The sequence below is a fragment of the Mycteria americana genome, chromosome 11, assembly GCF_035582795.1.
Source record: "Mycteria americana isolate JAX WOST 10 ecotype Jacksonville Zoo and Gardens chromosome 11, USCA_MyAme_1.0, whole genome shotgun sequence".
NCBI classification, from domain to species: Eukaryota; Metazoa; Chordata; class Aves; order Ciconiiformes; family Ciconiidae; genus Mycteria; species Mycteria americana.
In genome coordinates, this window is record NC_134375.1 from 3,827,684 (window position 1) to 3,846,339 (window position 18,656).

Here is an 18,656-nt window from a genome sequence, read left to right on the forward strand (position 1 = left end):
TATAGTGGTGTTTTTTAAGAAGTGCGGCTAGAACATTAGATTCATGAGACACAATGCTGCACTGATTCTCTAATATCAGCCACTGGTACAATTTGTTGCTCCGTGGTTTTGGGGAATAAAAGAAAGCAGAATGTTAAACCAAGGAATGACAAAATGACCGTCACAAAGCAGTTGAATGGCTCCAACACTAGAATAATAAAATTACTGGTATAGGATAAAAAAGGAAAGGAAAGGCCAATATGAAATTAATTAATAACCCTTCAGAAATAGTCATTAAAAACCTCATTTCCGTGTTACACTTCCTAACATTAGTTTAGAATGGATTTTTGTAAGCAGAGTTGTTACATGTAATCCTTAAACTCTGTGGGTATTTTAAAACTATTGTCTTGCATTATGCATGTCCTAAAGCTCTTGTTGAACACCTTTGTCAAAACTTGTACTATGTACTAAGTACTTATTCCGGTAAAATGCTGCTCTCCCAACCTTATCCCAGGAAATCCCTCTGAAGTTAATTTCTGGCTAGAATGCTGAGTATATGAAGGATACTTTAGTAGAATTCTACCCTAATTCACGTTCACTGGGAAGCTGGCTGAAATATATGTATGCTTTCCTATTGGTGGTTACCCTGCTGAATGTTCACACTGAAAAGTCAGGAAGAACCCATCTGCATACATTATTTCATACGGTAGGAAGTTTCTGTGTTTCTTGGCAGATCATCTCTGCGGAGTTGAAGTGTCAGTAATACAGAACACTCAGTTTTGTAGTAGGTGTGCCGGTCACCCTGAAAACACGAGAGCCTGGCTTTCAGCATGGGGCTGCAACTGGAGTGTAAACCCAGTATTTACGGACTGATTGTCCTGCTCAGCTACCGCTTCTTGATTGCAGCGTGTACGTGCTAGCTTTAATAACACGTTTATTTTCCCATGTTGAAAGTACACAAAAGGCGAAAATTTTTCCTACACTGGCGCAGACGGTCTTCTACTCCTCATTGTATCATAGAATTATAGTGCAATAACTGTTAAAATTATAGTGTAATGACTGTTGATGTAAGCTGGCTTTTGAGTAGCAAATGATCGTAAGTCTTACAGATGTTCTCTTGGATGTGAACTTTGCAAACAATTCTACATTTCAATGTCTTATCCAGATTCTAAATATTCTTGCTGATGAGCAATACCATCTTCCAAACAATTCAGCTGATTCTGTAGAACAGCAAGAATTATCACGCCTCCATCCTCTCTTTCTTTTAATTGGAACATCTATTATGTACACTACTTAAAATGCTCTATAGACCCTGTTCCTGATGTATCCTGCCGTTCTCAGAATTCTGTTTGCTTAGAAGGATGACTGTATCTGGCATGGAAAATGAGGGGATTTGTTCAGAAGCAGGAACTGGGGTACTCCGTTGGTCCGTGATATAATTTGCAGCGGCTATTTCAGTTTCAAAAACTGCTCCCTCTTCTTCTCCTACCCAACAGACCTCCCAGGCCCGATGCAGGAATTAGTTTTCGTCCCTGACTTCAGCGGAAGCTGATGATGCTTGCTGGCTTTGCTCAACATTTTGAAAAATTGTGCAATATCAAAAATGTGGAAACAGGCGAGTTCAGTGAATGAAAGTGAAGTGCATTTAGTCTGACAGGAATTTGCTAACTGAGGAATGCCACAGAAGTGTCAACTGTTGAAATAAAGGAGACATCCTTCACTTCCATTGGAAGCAGAAAAGGTCCAACTATATTTGTACAGAAACAGCAGGGTGAAAAGAAAGTAGGGAACAAAAGAGATTGGGAGTGTGGGTTGATGCCAATCATTTCTCAGACTAGCTTTAGCTACAGTGTATAAGAAACAACATTGTTTTATGTCTGAAACCTCTAGTTCTTACAAGAATATACTCGTTAGATGCAATCCCGCTCTAGTTTTCTATCTTTCTGCACGCAATCTTTCAGTTTGTAACTACTAGCTTATGAGGTAAGATAACTAAGATCTTGTGTCTTAAAATAATAATGTCATTATTTTATCGTTTAAATTGTGGGGTCAAAATTTATTGGGTTAAAGCCAGCCAAATCAGCACGAACCATCTCAAATGTAATGAATTTAGATAAATGGGTGTGTGTGGAAAATGCTGAGACCCATCCTCTGAGACATTTAGGGGCTATGGGAACTGCAGAGCATCCTGCAAAGCTTTAGATGGCGTATGGGAGGCTGCCCAAGCCCAGCTGCCGGAGAGGAGCTTACCTGGGAGCCCAAGTCAGTATCTTCCCAGTAAGCAGAAATGGCCGAGAGATACCCATGGCTACAGCCAAGCTGCGAAGTAGCACACGTGACAGATCTTACGCTCAGGAATTCCCTCTATATTGTATCACCACAGGTCAGAGTGGTCTGTTTGCAGAAAGAGGAAAATCCTTTTTTTGCACTTTTTCAAATCTCAGCCAGATTTCACTGGGAGAAGCCTGACAGATTTAACAGGAACTTCGGGGTGCGGTGGAGGGGAGAGCCTGCACTACACGAAGCAGCACCAGAGGAGGCTTAGCGTGAATCCTAAATTTTATGCTACAGTGAGTTTTGATACAATAAGACACAATAAGTTCTGATTTGGCCAGGCAGACTAAGGAAACGGGATTTCTTGACATCTTCCTCAGCATCTCAGGAGGCAGTGATTAATTCTGTTTGTTTTGCTGAAGGTTTAATGCCGCAAGCTGCTCAGTCCTTTAAAGTGCTATTGATTGATTGGGAATTATTAGCAATTGCAATAGTGATAAATAAATTTGTGAAAAGTGAAGAGAAGAAAAAACATAGAGCTGTTGAACACCTTGACAAAACAAAGATTTTTACTTCTACAAAGCTTTTCTGTTATAAATGGATACAAGTAACTAGAGAGGGTCAATCCATAATGTCCAGAGTACTCTCACAGTCTAGAAAAAATACTCTTACTTTTGCTTTAGCAAATATCAGCCTCTTTTGGAGCGGGGAGATTCTGAAGATCCTTGCCTATCTCCTGAATAAAATTCTAAGAACACGGAAGATGCTGAAGAAATCCTGAATTGTGTGATAGACAAGTGATGATATCTTGTTTTATGGCTTGACAAAGTTATATTTATCCGTAATAAACTTAAGGTAAGTGAGAAACTTAAAGTTTTCGAAATTATCTACAGCAGAAACTTCTGATTCATGAGGAATCAGATCTTAAAGGTAACATTTAGGCTAGAAAAAAGTAAAGCTGTTTCCACTTCATTCTTAATTTCCCTTTCCATGTAAACGTATAATTTTGTTGGGGTTCCCTTGGGATAGTGCTATCTATAAACCTTCCAGGAAAAACTGGTAAGCCTGCTCAGGAAAGAAATCATAAGGGTTGGGAAAATGTGACATCCACATTTGGTTTTGTTTTGTACTTTGGGTACATTTCCTCAAACACTAAAAGACATTACCATATATATGGTTACATTTTCCAGCAAGTGTTGCCACTAAGTTGGACGTGTGGCTTTGTATTATGATTTAAAGGTTGCTCAAAAATACACAGCCTTTCCTGAAACACAAATAAGCCAATGCTCAACTGTTACAAATGTTCCTTACTTGGGTGTTTGTAACCTATAAAAGCATATATCGAAAAGAGTAGGGTTGCTTACCTCAAAAATATAATCTTTTCCATCCTTTCCATGTACGGCTTTAACAGCACAGATGTCCAAACCACCAAATATTTCAGAACAGGTGTCAACCCAAAGCTTGTACCTGTTTCATAAAGATAATTTTTTCTGTGAGTATCTCCTCAGGCTCTTGTTTTTCTATAGGCTTACCCTAATAATGTATTTTATATAGCTTCTGCTCTAAAGTCAGAATTTTCACCATATTGTCAGTTTTACTGACTTTGTATTTCCCAGAATAGCAGCTTAGAGAAACTGGCCTGATTACCCTGCTTTTCCCAGGAGAATCCAGGAAAGTTGTGGCTCTGTATCCTGACCTGGTGTTATGCTGGATTCTGTCCCAGTTTATAGTGGTCCAAACACGCGTCTGCTCTGAACTGTGAGTAACCTGAAGATAAGGTATGCTGAAACACAAACAGCGTTTCGCCGTACCCCAGCCTGCATTTCCAGTGCCCTCATGCTAGTACAGCTTGCTACTTGTGGCTGTACTTTCTGTGAGAACTCCGCAGAAGGAGGATTTATCATCCGACTGGTTTTTGTGGCTGCGGTGATGCCAAGAGGTTTTAGAAAGTAGGGAACGGGGCTTCTGTTTTCCTGTGAAATTCAAACCTGTGCATCTGTGCACAGATTCAAGCGTGACAATCCTCTTGCCTGTTATGCTTGGTAGGGTATGTAATTATGGATGGGTTTTATTCTTTTATCAGGAAAACTAGAATGAGAATCTCCCTCTTAAATTACGGGCCCAGCTGTAATTCCAAAGTGGCAATGATAGCTTTATATGTACATCGCTGAACAAGGCGAGATAAAAATCAAGACAAAACAACCCCTGAGATGATGCAAGAGAAACAGATGTATGACACTACGTACAAGCTATGCAGCGTGCACACGAGGATAATATTCTTCTTGTAGGGTTACAGACAACTACGGTAAAATTCAACAGAAATTTAAAGAATTCTGAGAACTTCTACAACTCCTAAAAAAGGCCAGTGTTTCATACAGTACTGAAGACAAGAACTCCTCCATTTCATTTCTAACCTCATGGTAAGAACTGCGGGCTGAGGAATGGACAGTTTACCCATTCTCCATGCAGTAATAGCATTTATTTTTCTTGCGTGAAGAGCTTTATCCATGCTGTGAATAGAGAGGTTATCTGACTAACGAGGGAATGAAGTGGGACTTCCTAGAAAAGGAGTGAGGCAATTCCTGTGATCAAGCGGGAACTGTTAGTGAAATCGCAGGGAGCCGTAGTGCTTTGCTGGGAGCGTTCTGGGGTGATGGAAGCTGGGGGTGTTTGCTCACTGCAAGGACTGGCTCACCGGACACAAAAATAGCATTGAGAGCTTCCCTTAACTAATGGCATAGCTGGGCACGGGCACCAGTTGGTGATGGTATGATCCGGGAAGGTTATATAGGCAGAGATCACAGTTCCCCCAGTCGAAGGACGTGTTTTGCTTAACCCCCCCTCGACCCCCCGATTTAAAGCAGGCATTTATCGTAAACGTCTTTCTCCTTCTTTCTAGTACCGGAGTATAAATGAGAGCAATTTCCTTTTACAGACCCTCCTCTGCTCTCTCCTGATCCAGCCTTTGAGCCCTGATGATAGATTGGCCACATCATAGTATTTTCCATTGCAAAAAAATTGATGTAATAAACATAGCATTTGACTTCACTGTAGGATCAAAGGAAACTCGTTGCTGGGCTGAGAGTCTTATTCATATATAAATATCTTCAGTAATAGCATCCTTTCCAAGTAAACTTATTAGGTCACATTCTTTATATTTTCTTGTATCAAGTCTGTTCCAGTGGAAAAAGTTTTTCTTTTAAGCAGAATACAAAGAAATTGATACAGCTCTTTGAAAAAAATCCTGATGGTAATATTTTAGCAATGAAAATAATTTTTTTCCTGTGAAAAACATGTTTTTTGTCCAAAATGAGAGGTTTTTTTGGATGCCTGAAAATTTCAGCATCTGTAGATGCACTGGCTGGACTGCTTGCATGCACTTGCTTATAACTAACTTTTTTTTCGGTGTAAAATACTAACGTGTATCTTAGAAAGTCATGAGGACAGCAAAACTTGTCTTTCACACTAAATATCTGGCCTTTATATGAGAAAAAAAAGAAGACGTTTTCTTTAAAATACCAAAACATCCGTCAGCTCTATGAAAGCCTTTTTAATAGTCTATCTTCTGCCAACAAACACAGAGCTGGAAAAATACAGTTACATTTGGAAAGAGAGGCCTTGGACGCACTAGCCTGTAGCGTTTTAAACGCGAGGCTTGCACAGGAGGTTTGACAAGAGGTCACGGTTCTTCTTTTCCCAGAGCCACTCCAGCGTGCAGCAGCCTTCGAAGTGACGGTTAATAACGAATTGTTCTTCAGGTGGCTGCCGTGTTCTTCAGGTGGCTGGTGGGCCAGATGAGGCGTGCCCAGCGGCATAGGCGTCCGTCCTTCTGGTCCCGTCCGGGCAGCAGCGCCTCTCGGAGACAGAGGGGTCAATCGCACACGCGACACTGAAATGCCTTGCTCTCTGCCTTGTCGTTGTCCCTCACCGTGCCACCTTCTTCTTTCTTCTCTAAATTTCTGGACTAAGCTTTGTATTCAGTCAACAATGTCAACTCAGGCAGGGCTTTCAGACACTTCTTCCTAAATCGTGAGGTGTATTATAAATGACATGCACGTGCATCGGATTTGATTGCTTGTAGTATGCCGTTAAACTACGTCAACTCTTCAGAAAATTCCAGTTTTCCCTTCTCTTCCTTGCTCTGCTTTGTGCTCTTCGGTGTGTAATCACACGAGAAGTGGGGCTATGTGATACACACCCCTTTCTGCTATGAGAAAACATCCACCTTTTCTATGCCTTTGTCTTCGTCAGCATAAAAGAAGTTTTGTTTTCTTGGCTAGTGTTTTTTCATGGGAAAACACCTATTATGCTCTAATTATCTTGCATTCAAAAATGGAAGCAGAAGGAAAGCACACAGAGCATTTATAGTCAGGTAGCTAGGGAAGGTTAGCATTTCATACTCATTACCCATACTTGATAATTGTTTAGTTTTCCTTACGGCAAAACTAAAGTGCCTGTGTTTTTACAGAGGAATAGCTCATGGGCTGTAATTACCCACACTGAAGCACGCTTTCTTTTCCCTCTCAGCGAAGGCATAACCTCACTTTCGAAAGGAAGGTGGGAGGGGAATGAGAAAGAGAAAATAATGTGGCTCCACGCCATCCCCAGCGGGGAGATCAGCGAGGACACAGTCTAGACAGGGGCTGGACAGCAGGGAGTTGTAATTCCCGGCTTATTTGTTTTCACCTTTCTCAGGGCAGGCAACGGTTCAGTTCCTGTGTCTCCCACAGCTCATAAGAGGGACCAAGCTGTAGATTCCAGACTTTAAAAAAAAAAAAAAAAAAGACCAGAAAAAGACTACTGTCGAACTTTAAAACACCTTTTAAATTACACTTTTATTGTACAGAGTTTTTCAGCTTCCACTGGTAGCAACCTTTGGAGAAGCTGAACAAAAGAAAATCCACAGCCATCAAAAAGCCTCACAGATTTATTTTGCAGGGAAAAGAGGGCTCTGTGTTGTGGAGGAACCTGGAGCAAATGAGCAGTATTGAGAGAAGGGTTCTGTCAACAGAAGCCCTGAGCTTCCAAATGGTACGGCAAGGAGAATGGTTAGACTGGAGTGCAACAGGTAGCCAGCAGAAGGAGGGGAGAGAAAGGAAAGCACAGGAACCAAAGTCCAGAGCTGGAACGGTGACACGAGGGAAATAAGCTTCGGTGTATCCCAGCATCTGGTAAAAAGCCTCACGGTGCGGTTTAGTGGAAATTTCAAAAATGAAAAATAAGCAATTTAGCAGGATTGAAAGTAGAAAAGAGAAATAGGATTTAAACAGGCAAAGTTAAGACCAGATTGCTTGGTTATAATAGATGATGTAGAAGGAGAAAAGTTTCAAACACTCTGGCGTGGGCTAAGACTGTTAAGTAAAAGAGGGCAAATGAACCAGAGGAAATGATTGACAGGTTGAATCTGAAAAATGGAATTTTCCAAAGGGAATTCCAGTAGTTTTCTAGGTGCAGATATGGATGTAGGAACCCAAGGGTGCACAGAAGCACCTAAGGCTAGTACTTAGTTTGCCTAGTCTACTCTGAGAAAAGTCACATGGAAACTCTCGGCTCACGTTCTTTCACCTAATTCAAAGATTTTTTTCCAAAATGAGACATGCATTTACTGTGAATTGCATATCAACAATGTGATTTTTAAAAAAATAATTTAAAATAAAATTCCTTTTTTTTTTTTAATTACCTTTTACAGGAGACTCAACTTACTTATCTGACATAGCAATTTGTTCCAACATTGCAGAGCCCGTGTTTGTCTTCCAGTTTCCGGATATGGAAGTTCTCCTGAAAGGGGGAAAACATTACAAAGACAGCCAGTGGTTTTATCTTTTCACTGTCTCTTAAATTACGCTGATTTTCACAGGAATACTATAGCAGTATTTACACCTTTTTCATATCTGGCAGCTTCTAACAGAACATCTAAAACGCGAAGAATTCCAACAGGCATTGCAATTGTCAGTAGTACTTCACCATAGGCATGTTATGAAGTATGACGGTGCTGTGAAACTTCTGTTCCCCATTTTCATTTAAGACTTTTTTAAAACAACCCTACTACGATTAAGTGAAAGCGTTAGCAATAAGCTGTTACCAGTTATGAATGGACTGAATAGCCTGTAACGTACTGTTACTGCGAATGTCAAGAAACTGGAGCTTCAGCTCCTCGTTTGCAATCCATGCCACTGCAGAGCTAGGTCCCAATACTTGAAAACCAAGATACCTCTCTTTTTAACATCTCCAAAGTGATCTCAGATCTGGGTTAGAGCTGCCTTTTGGTTTCTCCTCCAGTTTTCACTCTTTGCTAGTTTACTGATATCATCTAAACAGTTTATGTCAAGGCTTGAGTATACCATCTTTTATTTCATCTCTAAGGAAAAAAATTTCATAGCAAGTTTTTTTCTCCTCAGACCTTAGGACTGCTACCAGCGCTGAGAAGATTACTGTTTTCTGAAACCTAAATGCTGTACTGGGAATAGGCTAAGGATACAAATTATGAAGTGTTTCCAGTTAGTAAAATAATAGGAACATCTGTAATGTATTAAAAGTATATTCGGCAGCAGCTATAGTTTTCTCTCCATTTTTCTATTAAGCTAATTACGAGGGTCAGTAGCAATTGTGGGGGAATGTTGACTTTTCTATGGGAGCCTCATAAAGTTAGCTGAATTTTAGACCATAAAGTTCTTTTAAGGTGCCATATTCTTTGTGGATGTGGGAGAAACGAGTGAGAGGGGAAGGTGCATGTTGAATGCCATGTGTAAGGTAACTTTGCCCAGTAGGAAGGCTGTTTTGTAATTTCTGCTTCATTTTCAAGTTCGTTATTACTCTACACACATATTCTGCATCAGAGAGAGAATACTTCTCACAAACCACAATTCAACTCTATTGCAGACTTCTCAAAGGCATTCATTAGCACGTACTATTTAAGGTGTCTTTTAGGAAGCACGATGTGACCAAAAAAGAAAAAAAAATTGTCCCAAAGACTTTTAGGAAGTATTTAGTTCAAGATCCTCAGCTGCACTGATAAAATCTCGGCCCTACTGACTAGAGGAGAAAAGACAGTTTGCTTCAAGCCGTGCTTTCACTCCACGCCGTGAAAGGTCCCCTGTTGAACGTGAAGCAGTCTCATGAGTGGATGCTTGGCTGGCTGTAACGATGCTGTAGGGACCAGATGGGGACTGAGAGGAACGCTATAGGCACCGACCTAACCGGTGTAGCCTCAATAGCTTGTGGGCTGGAGCCGTCGATGCTAGGTCTGTCACACAGAAGAACTCCAAAACAACAGGGCTGTTCCGTTAGACCGTATGATACAAAAGTACCCGACCAGACCATGTGGCACTTTAAACCTGAGATAGGATTTCTGTAATTCATATATGATTTCCTCTACTGAAATACGGAGGTTTCCCACCCTTCTTCGCTTCCGTTCTGATAATTGCTAAGGGTCTTTCACGTCGTGACTTCCTCCCCTTTTACTAAATACTGAATAATAGAGAAAACAACTCCTAACACTTTAGAGTGCTTTACGCTTAGGTTTAACATGTTTTCCCTTGATTTGGTTTTTGCAAAGAAGGAAGGACTGTTTTAAAACTGGGGGAAAAGGAATTATGATTAGTATAAACAATTCATAGTAACTTGAGCTTCCCCTTTTCAAACACCTTTCTGCTTTACTTAGTACCATTTAACGGACGCAATCCAAATTGTCTGGACAGGGACTTGTCATCAGAAAAATCTGTAGAAATGTCTACCTACAGTTCTTGTGTAGATAGCCTGCTTAGTGGTTTGGTTCTATCGCACTGCCTTTGGTTGATGTGCTCTACTTTGGTTTCGCTGACCTTTTGATCAAAGTACATTAAGTTATGGATTCAGAGTATTGCTTTTGGAGAGGAGATTTAGATGTAGTGTTTTTGTATTTCTGTTTTTCTTCATTGTGGGTGACCCTTTTAACTCTATTTCCTTGAAGTCAGATGAATTCTGTAATGGTATCAAGGGTAGTTAAGTATGCGTCACAAAACGTTTTGAGGAGCTGTGGTATTTAGAGGGATCCAGTGTTGCATTTTGGCTATAATCTCTACTGACAGATGATAAGCACCAGTGTTTGGTGAGTCATGGATCCACTTATACCACAATTTCCCACAGAATTATAAAACTGAAGCTCTTAATAACTCTCTTTAAACTACAAAAACAAATGTTCAGCTGGTATTTTTTGTGGTGGGTCTCTAAGTACTCTGTTCCTGTGTCACAGAACAAAATGAGAACCAGCTGTAAAACAATATTCTACTGACATAACGTATATATATGCATATGAAGATTTTTTCAGACATTTGGTAAATCTTCTCCTTTTCATGATGCTCTGTAACAATGGATCGGTATTTCATTTTCTTGTGTGATTTAACCGTATGAAAGAATCTAGAGAAAAAATGATTGCTAGGCTTTTAGCATTTGGATGAGCCCATAGTTTCTGCGTAGAAACTTAAAAATAAATAAAAGGTAGGAGGAACAGGCTGTCATTTTAACTTATTTTTGCTGTTCCTTAGGCCAGCTTCTTCTGTGAAGAAGAAACATTTATGTTTGAAAATGATAAATTTACCATGGATGACTCCTCCAAAATTATTCTAGAGACTGAACAGCATTTAAATTTCAAGTCGAAGAAAAAAAATGTAGGGCTCTCTCCTACGAAATGTAGCGGTCCGATTTCTACCCTAGGCAATGAACCACCAAGTTACGAACACTGCATCTGACTGCCGGTGTCTGTTGGGGTGTCGTAACCGTTAAGAGTTGGGCCTTATTCCTCAGGCTCTGCCGCTGGGAGCTGTGGGCCAGAGACAAACCAACTCCGTTTATTATACACAACAGAGGAGGGGAGAGATGGGTAGCAGAACACAAGAAATCTGTCTGTCAAAGCACCAACAAGAGAGAAAAGTACTATGCTAGCCTCAGAGAGGCAGAAGGGGTTGTATGAAAAGGTCTGGAATAGAGAAAGAAGGCTGGCTGGCGACTGGACGTAGAGGGAGAACGCGGCTGTAGAGTGGCACTGAGTAGAATAAAAGGGGCAAGGGAGAACCTGGGGCAATAGAAAAGGCTAGGCGTAAGGGGTCAGGACTAAGAGGCAGAAAGGTAGAAGTGGTCTGGGGAAGTGGTGGGGCTGGACCAAGATACGGTTTGGACAAACAGGAGAGAGGTGACCTTGGGGTGTAGGAGCATAGTGCTATTCGAAAAAGCAGGATGGATGTCTCCAGGTATGGGGCTAAAGCCAGGAGAAGTCAACAGTTTGGAACACCCATGTAAGACGAACAAGCAGAATTGGAATTAGCTTTCCTGGAGAAAGCAGGGGCTAAAAGCTGTATCATTCAGAAGCATTTGTTTATGATTCTTATTGCCTATAGGGAGAGGTGGGGTAGGCCCAGCACACCTGAAGTTCTGTAGGGAGCTTGAATTACAGACTTTCTCTCCTGCATCACTGAGAACACTGAAAATCACCAACAAAGGATTCCAGAAACCTCTCAATCCTCGCAAGCTATGAGTGTTCTGCCTTGGTCGCCGTGTACAACTCAAATTTCCAACACACTGTTTTTGCAAAATTTAGATAGTTCTGGGTTCAAAATAAAGCAGAAGGATTGAGTGTCCTTACTGCTGGATGGATCTCACCTATGGGAACCGTATTCCCACCCAGTTCTGTGTTGTGCTTTCTTGAGGCCCCTCAGATGTCCAGAGAGAGGCAGATGAACTACTGAGTTGTTCTTGAGAGGCCTAATCTTTGGTGTTCTTTCTCAAATACCCCTTCAAGTCATATGTCAGGGCAGGCCAGCAGCTACTCATACAGTTTTGATCTTGTGACAGTAATGTCTTTGGGGAGAAGTCAAGAGCATGTGGCCTTCCAATACCAACCTAAGGAGATATATTTTGCCCCTTCCCCCGGCCCTGGGCAAAAGGTTCTACTTTCTCATAGAGCTTGTTGGCTGTTCCTAAACTACTTGATGCTTAACGCTAACTTTGCCTTTAATATTATAAAACATTTTATGCATTCTCTTTAACCCAGCTCCAACTTTTTGCTTCTCTCAGTACTTATGGTATGCTTGGAGTTAAATTGTTTTTACTGATAAAGAACTTGACTGTACCTTACAAATGTCAATGTACAAGAAATTTCTGATCCCTCCAATGTTACAGGAGTTCCTAGAGAAATATCTTTGCATGTGTATGTGGGTGTGCATATGTAAATGCATGTGTGTATTTTTATCCATGTTTTGTTCTATTTTTCCTGTCTCAGAATTGTAAGCATGAGGGAACAAATATATGAGATGATCTAACTTGTCTTAAAAACATGAATGAAATGAGTGTATGTCAGATTACATTGCTTGAGAATTGAAATAGAGTAAAAATATGCATAAATACAGTTACCGTAGCTCAACTACTACATGATAACCTGTTTTGCTGCTCCAGCTTAACGTTGTCTCTGAAACTGAAACACCCTTTTAGCCTCTCATATAGTCATGATCTTTAAACAAACACCTGGATTCTAAAATTAGAAGAGATTTTCATCCATATATGAGAAGGCTGTTGAAAGATTAGAATTTTTCTTACATGTGTTACCTTAGAAGGAGACTACTTTGTTCCACTAAAGTGTTACGGTTCAGGTTGGTGTGAATGAATGCCATCTAAATATCCTTCGAGGGAGAAAAAAATTTGACCCTAAGTTGGTGAAAAGATACAAAGGAATCTGATTTAACAAGTCCTCTACAAAAACAACCCCCCTTCCAACTGCTCCTTTCTTTAAATGACAAAAGAAACGAAGGTTAGCAGGAAAACCACTCTGGCAGGCCCACCTGTTGTCTTATGCTCCTCCTCCCAGTCACAATCAACTTAAAAAAAAGGCTTGATAAATCTAGAAAGTTTGAAATGCTGTCCTTCCCCAGAGTATGACAATGGAGGCATGGAGTCACCACATCAGCTCAGAGACTCATCCAACAGTCTTAACCTTACTGGTGCTTATCAATTTTGAAACAAAAGGATGAAAGAAGATAAGTTTTCGGCTCACATGTATGCTTTGTAGTTACTGCCTATCTTTTGGATCCTGATGTCGTATTTGGAGTCTATGAAGGGTTCGGTAGTGGCGTAGGTCTGAGTAAGTGCTACCACGCTGGCTATGTCCTGAAAATCGTAGTGGTTGTCTACCTTGATCTGCAGTCATCATACCACAAGTAAACAGCATATACAAAAGAAAAAAGAGCAATTAGGAATAAAATGTGGAATTCAGTTGCAAATGGCATTCATGGCATATGGTTTTTGACAGCATCAGGTTATACAAAAAAGTATTGCATGGTTTATCTGATTTCTAGATTCTGTAACTTTCCTGCATTAAAGTAGCTGTTTGTCTAGGCAAAACAGTACCTGTTCGTCTGTAGAAAGCGATTTGCAGACAGTGGAATTTTATTTTGCTTTTCAATTTTTTTTTTAAGTGGTGATTGTTCATTTTAGATCTGCAGGCTTTTGAATTTTTCAAGGTGTGATAATGTGCAACACTAATTTATACAGAATTCTTGTTGATTCTGTAAATTGCTCACGTAACTGAAGGTATATGGAGCCCACCATGTACGATCACATCACGTATCTCCCGGGAGGGTGATACGATGAAGGGTCACGATATCCTGATGAGCGTGCGTTCACATGGAGCACAGACAGTTAGCTCAAGACAGCAGAACCAGTTTTTCTCCTTTTTCCCACTTCTCTGCAAGGAGTCAGGCTTTCTAGGAGTAGGATTTCCGAGTCGTGGAACACTGTGCTAAGATGGTGAATGGTACTACGCCCGTCACCTCTAGCACCTTCAGGTAAGAGGGAGATGGAAAAGCGGGGAATATTGATTTACGGGGAGAGGGAGAAGGAGACTTTAGAGGACGATGGAGGACAGAGGCATTACTTTTGGACAGGGAGGGCACATCTCTACGGCTGACTTAAAGGAAGCTGGCTGACATGGGGAGTAAAAGTGACTCCGAAGAGGAGTCTTAGGGCTAGTAGAAAATGGGAGGGGGAAACCGGAACTCCAACACGCTGACCCAAAGTACATTTCAGAATGGTGAGGAGAGGAGGCAGGGATTAGTATTTCTCATGTTATCTAACGTTAGGAGAGTTTGCAAGCCCAGCGTCTTGTTTGCTTCCACTGTCACCTGGCACTTAAAGGGAACCTGTGGGCCAGGGTGCCCCAGCTGTGAGATGGGACCTGCACGTTAAATGGGGTCTGCTGAAGCTAAAAGAAGTCATAAGGCCTAAGTATTTGCTCTCAACTCTCAGATGGAGAACAATACAGAGTAATGCGCCGTTTGAGAGCCACAAAACCAGACACAATGCCTGGTTTCAACTTGGTTTCTGAAAACTTAATAGCATATGCGAGTCTAATTAGGACCAATGGAAACCCTACTCCTAGCACTGCCTTTAGGGCGGACTGGGGTGCGAGGAGAACCTTTATGTGGATTCTGACAGTAAGCATTGCACTACAAAAGACTGGCATTTAATCTTTAAGGATTTAAAATATTTTATAGCTAAAAACCCCTAGATTTATTTCTAGACATTTGATGTGCGGAACATTTCTGTGCATTATTTCCCTTTTCAATAAACAAGAGGTAAATATTGAAAGTACAGTATAAACATTCTAATACTTCACATATGCAATCCACAGAAACTGCAGTTTAAGTAATTAGTGGTTAATTCTGCTCTCAATTACACTGGCTGCCAGATTTCCACTAACTTACTAAGTATGAAATAAAGTAAAAGAGTCATAGGCAAAAGAACATAACATACAGTACAACTTGCATAATTTCTGAATAAAATACAATTAAATCAATTTTCTATTTCTATTGCTAGTGGTAAATACTATGTTCGTGGAGCTTTTGTGCATTCAAGATGATAAATGTAACTATTCTCTGATGATTTGTTTTAAAATCTAAGGCACTTAAAGCACTGAAGTGTTTTCAGTGAGAGAAAGTGCTTAATCTGTAGTGACTAGAAATTTTCACTGATATCAATGAAAGTGGGATTTAAGTCATATCCCCTTGAACCGTCATTGTGAGATAAGTGATATCAAAACAACTGTACTCACCACTGAAATGCAATTACTTTGGAGAAAGAAAGCAGCAGTTACACAGTGGTACGAAACAATCACAGAGAATACATTAAGACAGGAAATGAAGAAAAGTTCAGTATCAAGCTGCAACTAATAAAGAACCAAGGCAAACCCTTCCTATATTCCCAGGTCCAGAAAGGTGGATTGTGCAAACAGGCCTTGACTCTTGAATAGTTTCACTGCGGTCAACTAAATTAATAAATAAGGTTCTGCTTCAAGAAGGCACCTCGGCACGTTTCAAAGAATGTCCTCTATAGGGCAACGCATAAACTGAAAAGGCATCCACGTGAAAATATATTATGCCTTTTAATATTTTCCTCAAGAGAGGTGCTTTCTGGAATGCTATACAGGCAGAAATTTGCAAGGGTAGGGATCGGAGACAGATTTTGGACAGTGAAAAGTAAAACATCCAGGAAACGAAAGAACATGCATATTATCTTAGGCAAAGACCCGGCCTCCTAGCATGCAGTAAGTAGCATCTGCACCTTTCCCATGCCTGAATGAGCATGTCCGATCTTCACAACAACGGGGAATGTTGGCATTGTTAGCTGAGGGGAGAACAAAACAGACACGTTAGAGAGAGCAACCGGGAGTTAAGTGATTAAGCTACATCGCTTATGAAATTTATTTAAACAGGACCATAACGCAGCCAAAGCTGCTCTTGCCATGTGGCCACGGAACATGCTGTTCGTCTGTGTAAGACTCTGTGTTCTGATGACTTACCGTGTATGTTTTCGGAGTGCTGCGTTATTCCCAACACATACAATTGGTGTACTTCTAGCTTAACTTTTTTGTTTGTCTTTCTTTTGACTTCACTTTTTAAACTGAATTTCTGCTATTTCCTATTTTATGTTTTGCCCCTGTGTTTTCTGACCCATAAACTCACACTCTCCAAGGTTATAATCATTAATGATGTCAAATTAATCACCTCTTTCCTTTTTCCCTCGATTTCCATTATTTGCAAGGCTGTAAATTCTTTTTGTAACCACTTATGAAAGCAATGATGTCTAATTCACCAAAAAAACTTTCTTTAAAGGCAGATCCAAGTTCTCTAGGGAACGCTCCAGCTTCTGCATAGAATGCAAGTAATAATTCAGTCCTTGATTAGGAAATTAAATATGCAAAGGCACATTAATACACTTTATTCAATCAAATGATAATGGTTCTGTCTCTCAGAAAGTTCTGTGAATAACCAGGTTTTTTTCCATCATTCGTTTGAAGAAGTTTTAGATCTCCCAGTCATGGGTACAGCTGCCACTTCTTTCTCTTTTTCTTCCACCTAAAATGTACCTATATTGACCCTCTATCAACCAAGCGTAAATACAAATACTTAGTAGAACAGGATTATAACTAGAAATAAACAACTGAACGCCCTCGACATGTAATTAAACCGGGCAGCAGCAGGACAGTAAGCGTTACGGGGTCTGAAGCCTTCATTTAGTACCAAATTTTAACAGAGTAAATACAGTCAAAGGCAAAGCTGATGCTTTAGAAAATAAACTAAGAGTTCTTAGAGATTTTATGAGACGTTTATTTTCCAAATACTTACTAAGGATTGTCAAGAGGTTAAATGGAGTTCACACATCTCCCTGGGCTTTGCACAACATTGCACAGAAACACACAACCACAAACAGATACCTACATGGAAAATGTCACGGGGTTGTCAAGATTGACGTTAAGATCAAGAGATAAAGAACAGGAAGGTCACTTGGCTTTTGGTAACATCCAAGCCTATTTGTAGGGTTATAGAGCTCATTAAAATTCGCACACGCTTCTCCTATATGTTAAACATTTATTTTCAGTATGCTTTTAAGGATGCCTGCTTTAAAACTACTTTAACTGAAAGCCAAGTCTGCAGAAGAACAGGGGGGCATTCACTGCAAGGTGCCCATTCTGTACTACGTACTGTCAGATTCCCAGCACAATACATGAATCTCTTTCTTTTTTTTTTTTTTAATGGACTTTCCTAAAACATGTACCGATGCAACATTGTTTTGTTCTGACTTCTTTTTTTAAAACATATAAAGGACGTCTAAGCAAACAAAACCAAGTTGCTTGTTTTTTGACAGAATCTCCGTTTCTGCTCTGCCTGACCAGAAGAAAAAGGAGGAGTCTTTGGATCTACTCCGTTAACATGAGGGAGTTTTCAAAGCCTGGTGAAGCTGCGGGGTCCTACAGTTGCCATCTACGCAACACAGGCCGGGGCAGTTTTTCACTGATCTCTGCGTCAAACCCAAAGCTATGTCTTTTCAGGAGAAAACCAAATTTGATTTACAGACCTGCAGTTATGAAAAATTTACTGCAGCCCTAGTTAAATTATTCCGTTAGTCAAGTAAAGATGTCATATACGTATCTTCTGCCAGGGCACGCTGGAGACTGGCAATGAAGGGTTATGGCCCCCGGCAAGCCGACCGCCCTGCAGCCCACCTCGCAGTGCTCTGTGCTGCACGCGTAACTGGGGCCGCCACGCGTCAGTGCCTGTGTAAAGGCGACTTGTATTTTTTGCAGAACTTCTGGGTACTTGGACTAACATTGTAGGAATCGATAACTATGAATACTTTGGAAGTCTTTTATTTCGCTCTTGTTTAGGAACCATTTCAAGAGTTGGTCTTGAAATCCAAAATACATTGAATTGCTTTTTACAGATCTGTTTCAATCTAACCAATTTAAGTTAAGCCACGTAAGCATGAAAAAACTGATTAGTTTCAAAATAGTCAAAAGCACTTGCAAAGGCATTATACAGTAAAGGTCACTATACTGCAATTTAAAAATAAATTTCTTGCTAAACTGTAGGAATGCAAAGTCCTGTACAGTCAACATCTGGTCACTTATTTATTGCTTTCACATTTTAAAACCAGTTACTTTTTTTAAATTTTTTTTTTCTGGGGAGGAGGGGGAACAAATCATTGCCTGACTCAAGATTCAGAAGGGCAGCACCACGTTTTTACGATTGAACTATAAACCACTGAACTGGCGTTCGTAATGGAAATGCTGGCAGGCCTCTAACTATAGCAATACAAATGGCACTCCTGTAATTAAGAGGAGCACGTCTCTTCCCATGATTCCAAAGCTGTGGAATCCTCCGTGGGCCGCAGGAACAAACACTAACTCAAATAAAAAAAAAAAAAAAAAACCCAACTCTGCTTTCTCCCTCAGAAGAATGCACTAACATCATTTAAGGCAATAGAGTTCATTTTGCTCTGGAGTCCGATATCAAGATTTGATGCGGTATCCCACACCCCAGCACAGCCAAAGAGAAGAGGTGGCTGCAGGGGAAGAAGGCGCTGAATACTGCATTTCAAAC

The 18,656-nt window shown here is 40.5% G+C and overlaps 1 protein-coding gene across 7 annotated transcripts in view; it reads right to left on the reverse strand.

The window, feature by feature from the left end:
- SYN2 (synapsin II) overlaps positions 1-18,656 on the reverse strand; it is a 225,467-nt gene that overhangs the window by 34,731 nt on the left and 172,080 nt on the right. For all 7 annotated transcript variants that reach the window (XM_075514128.1, XM_075514131.1, XM_075514127.1 and 4 more), the window contains 4 exons: positions 15,838-15,900; positions 13,274-13,416; positions 7,957-8,031; positions 3,618-3,720 (listed from right to left, as the gene is read on the reverse strand). In XM_075514128.1, coding sequence (XP_075370243.1) covers positions 3,618-3,720; positions 7,957-8,031; positions 13,274-13,416; positions 15,838-15,900 — 384 coding nt within the window. The remainder of the gene's footprint in view (positions 1-3,617; positions 3,721-7,956; positions 8,032-13,273; positions 13,417-15,837; positions 15,901-18,656) is intronic.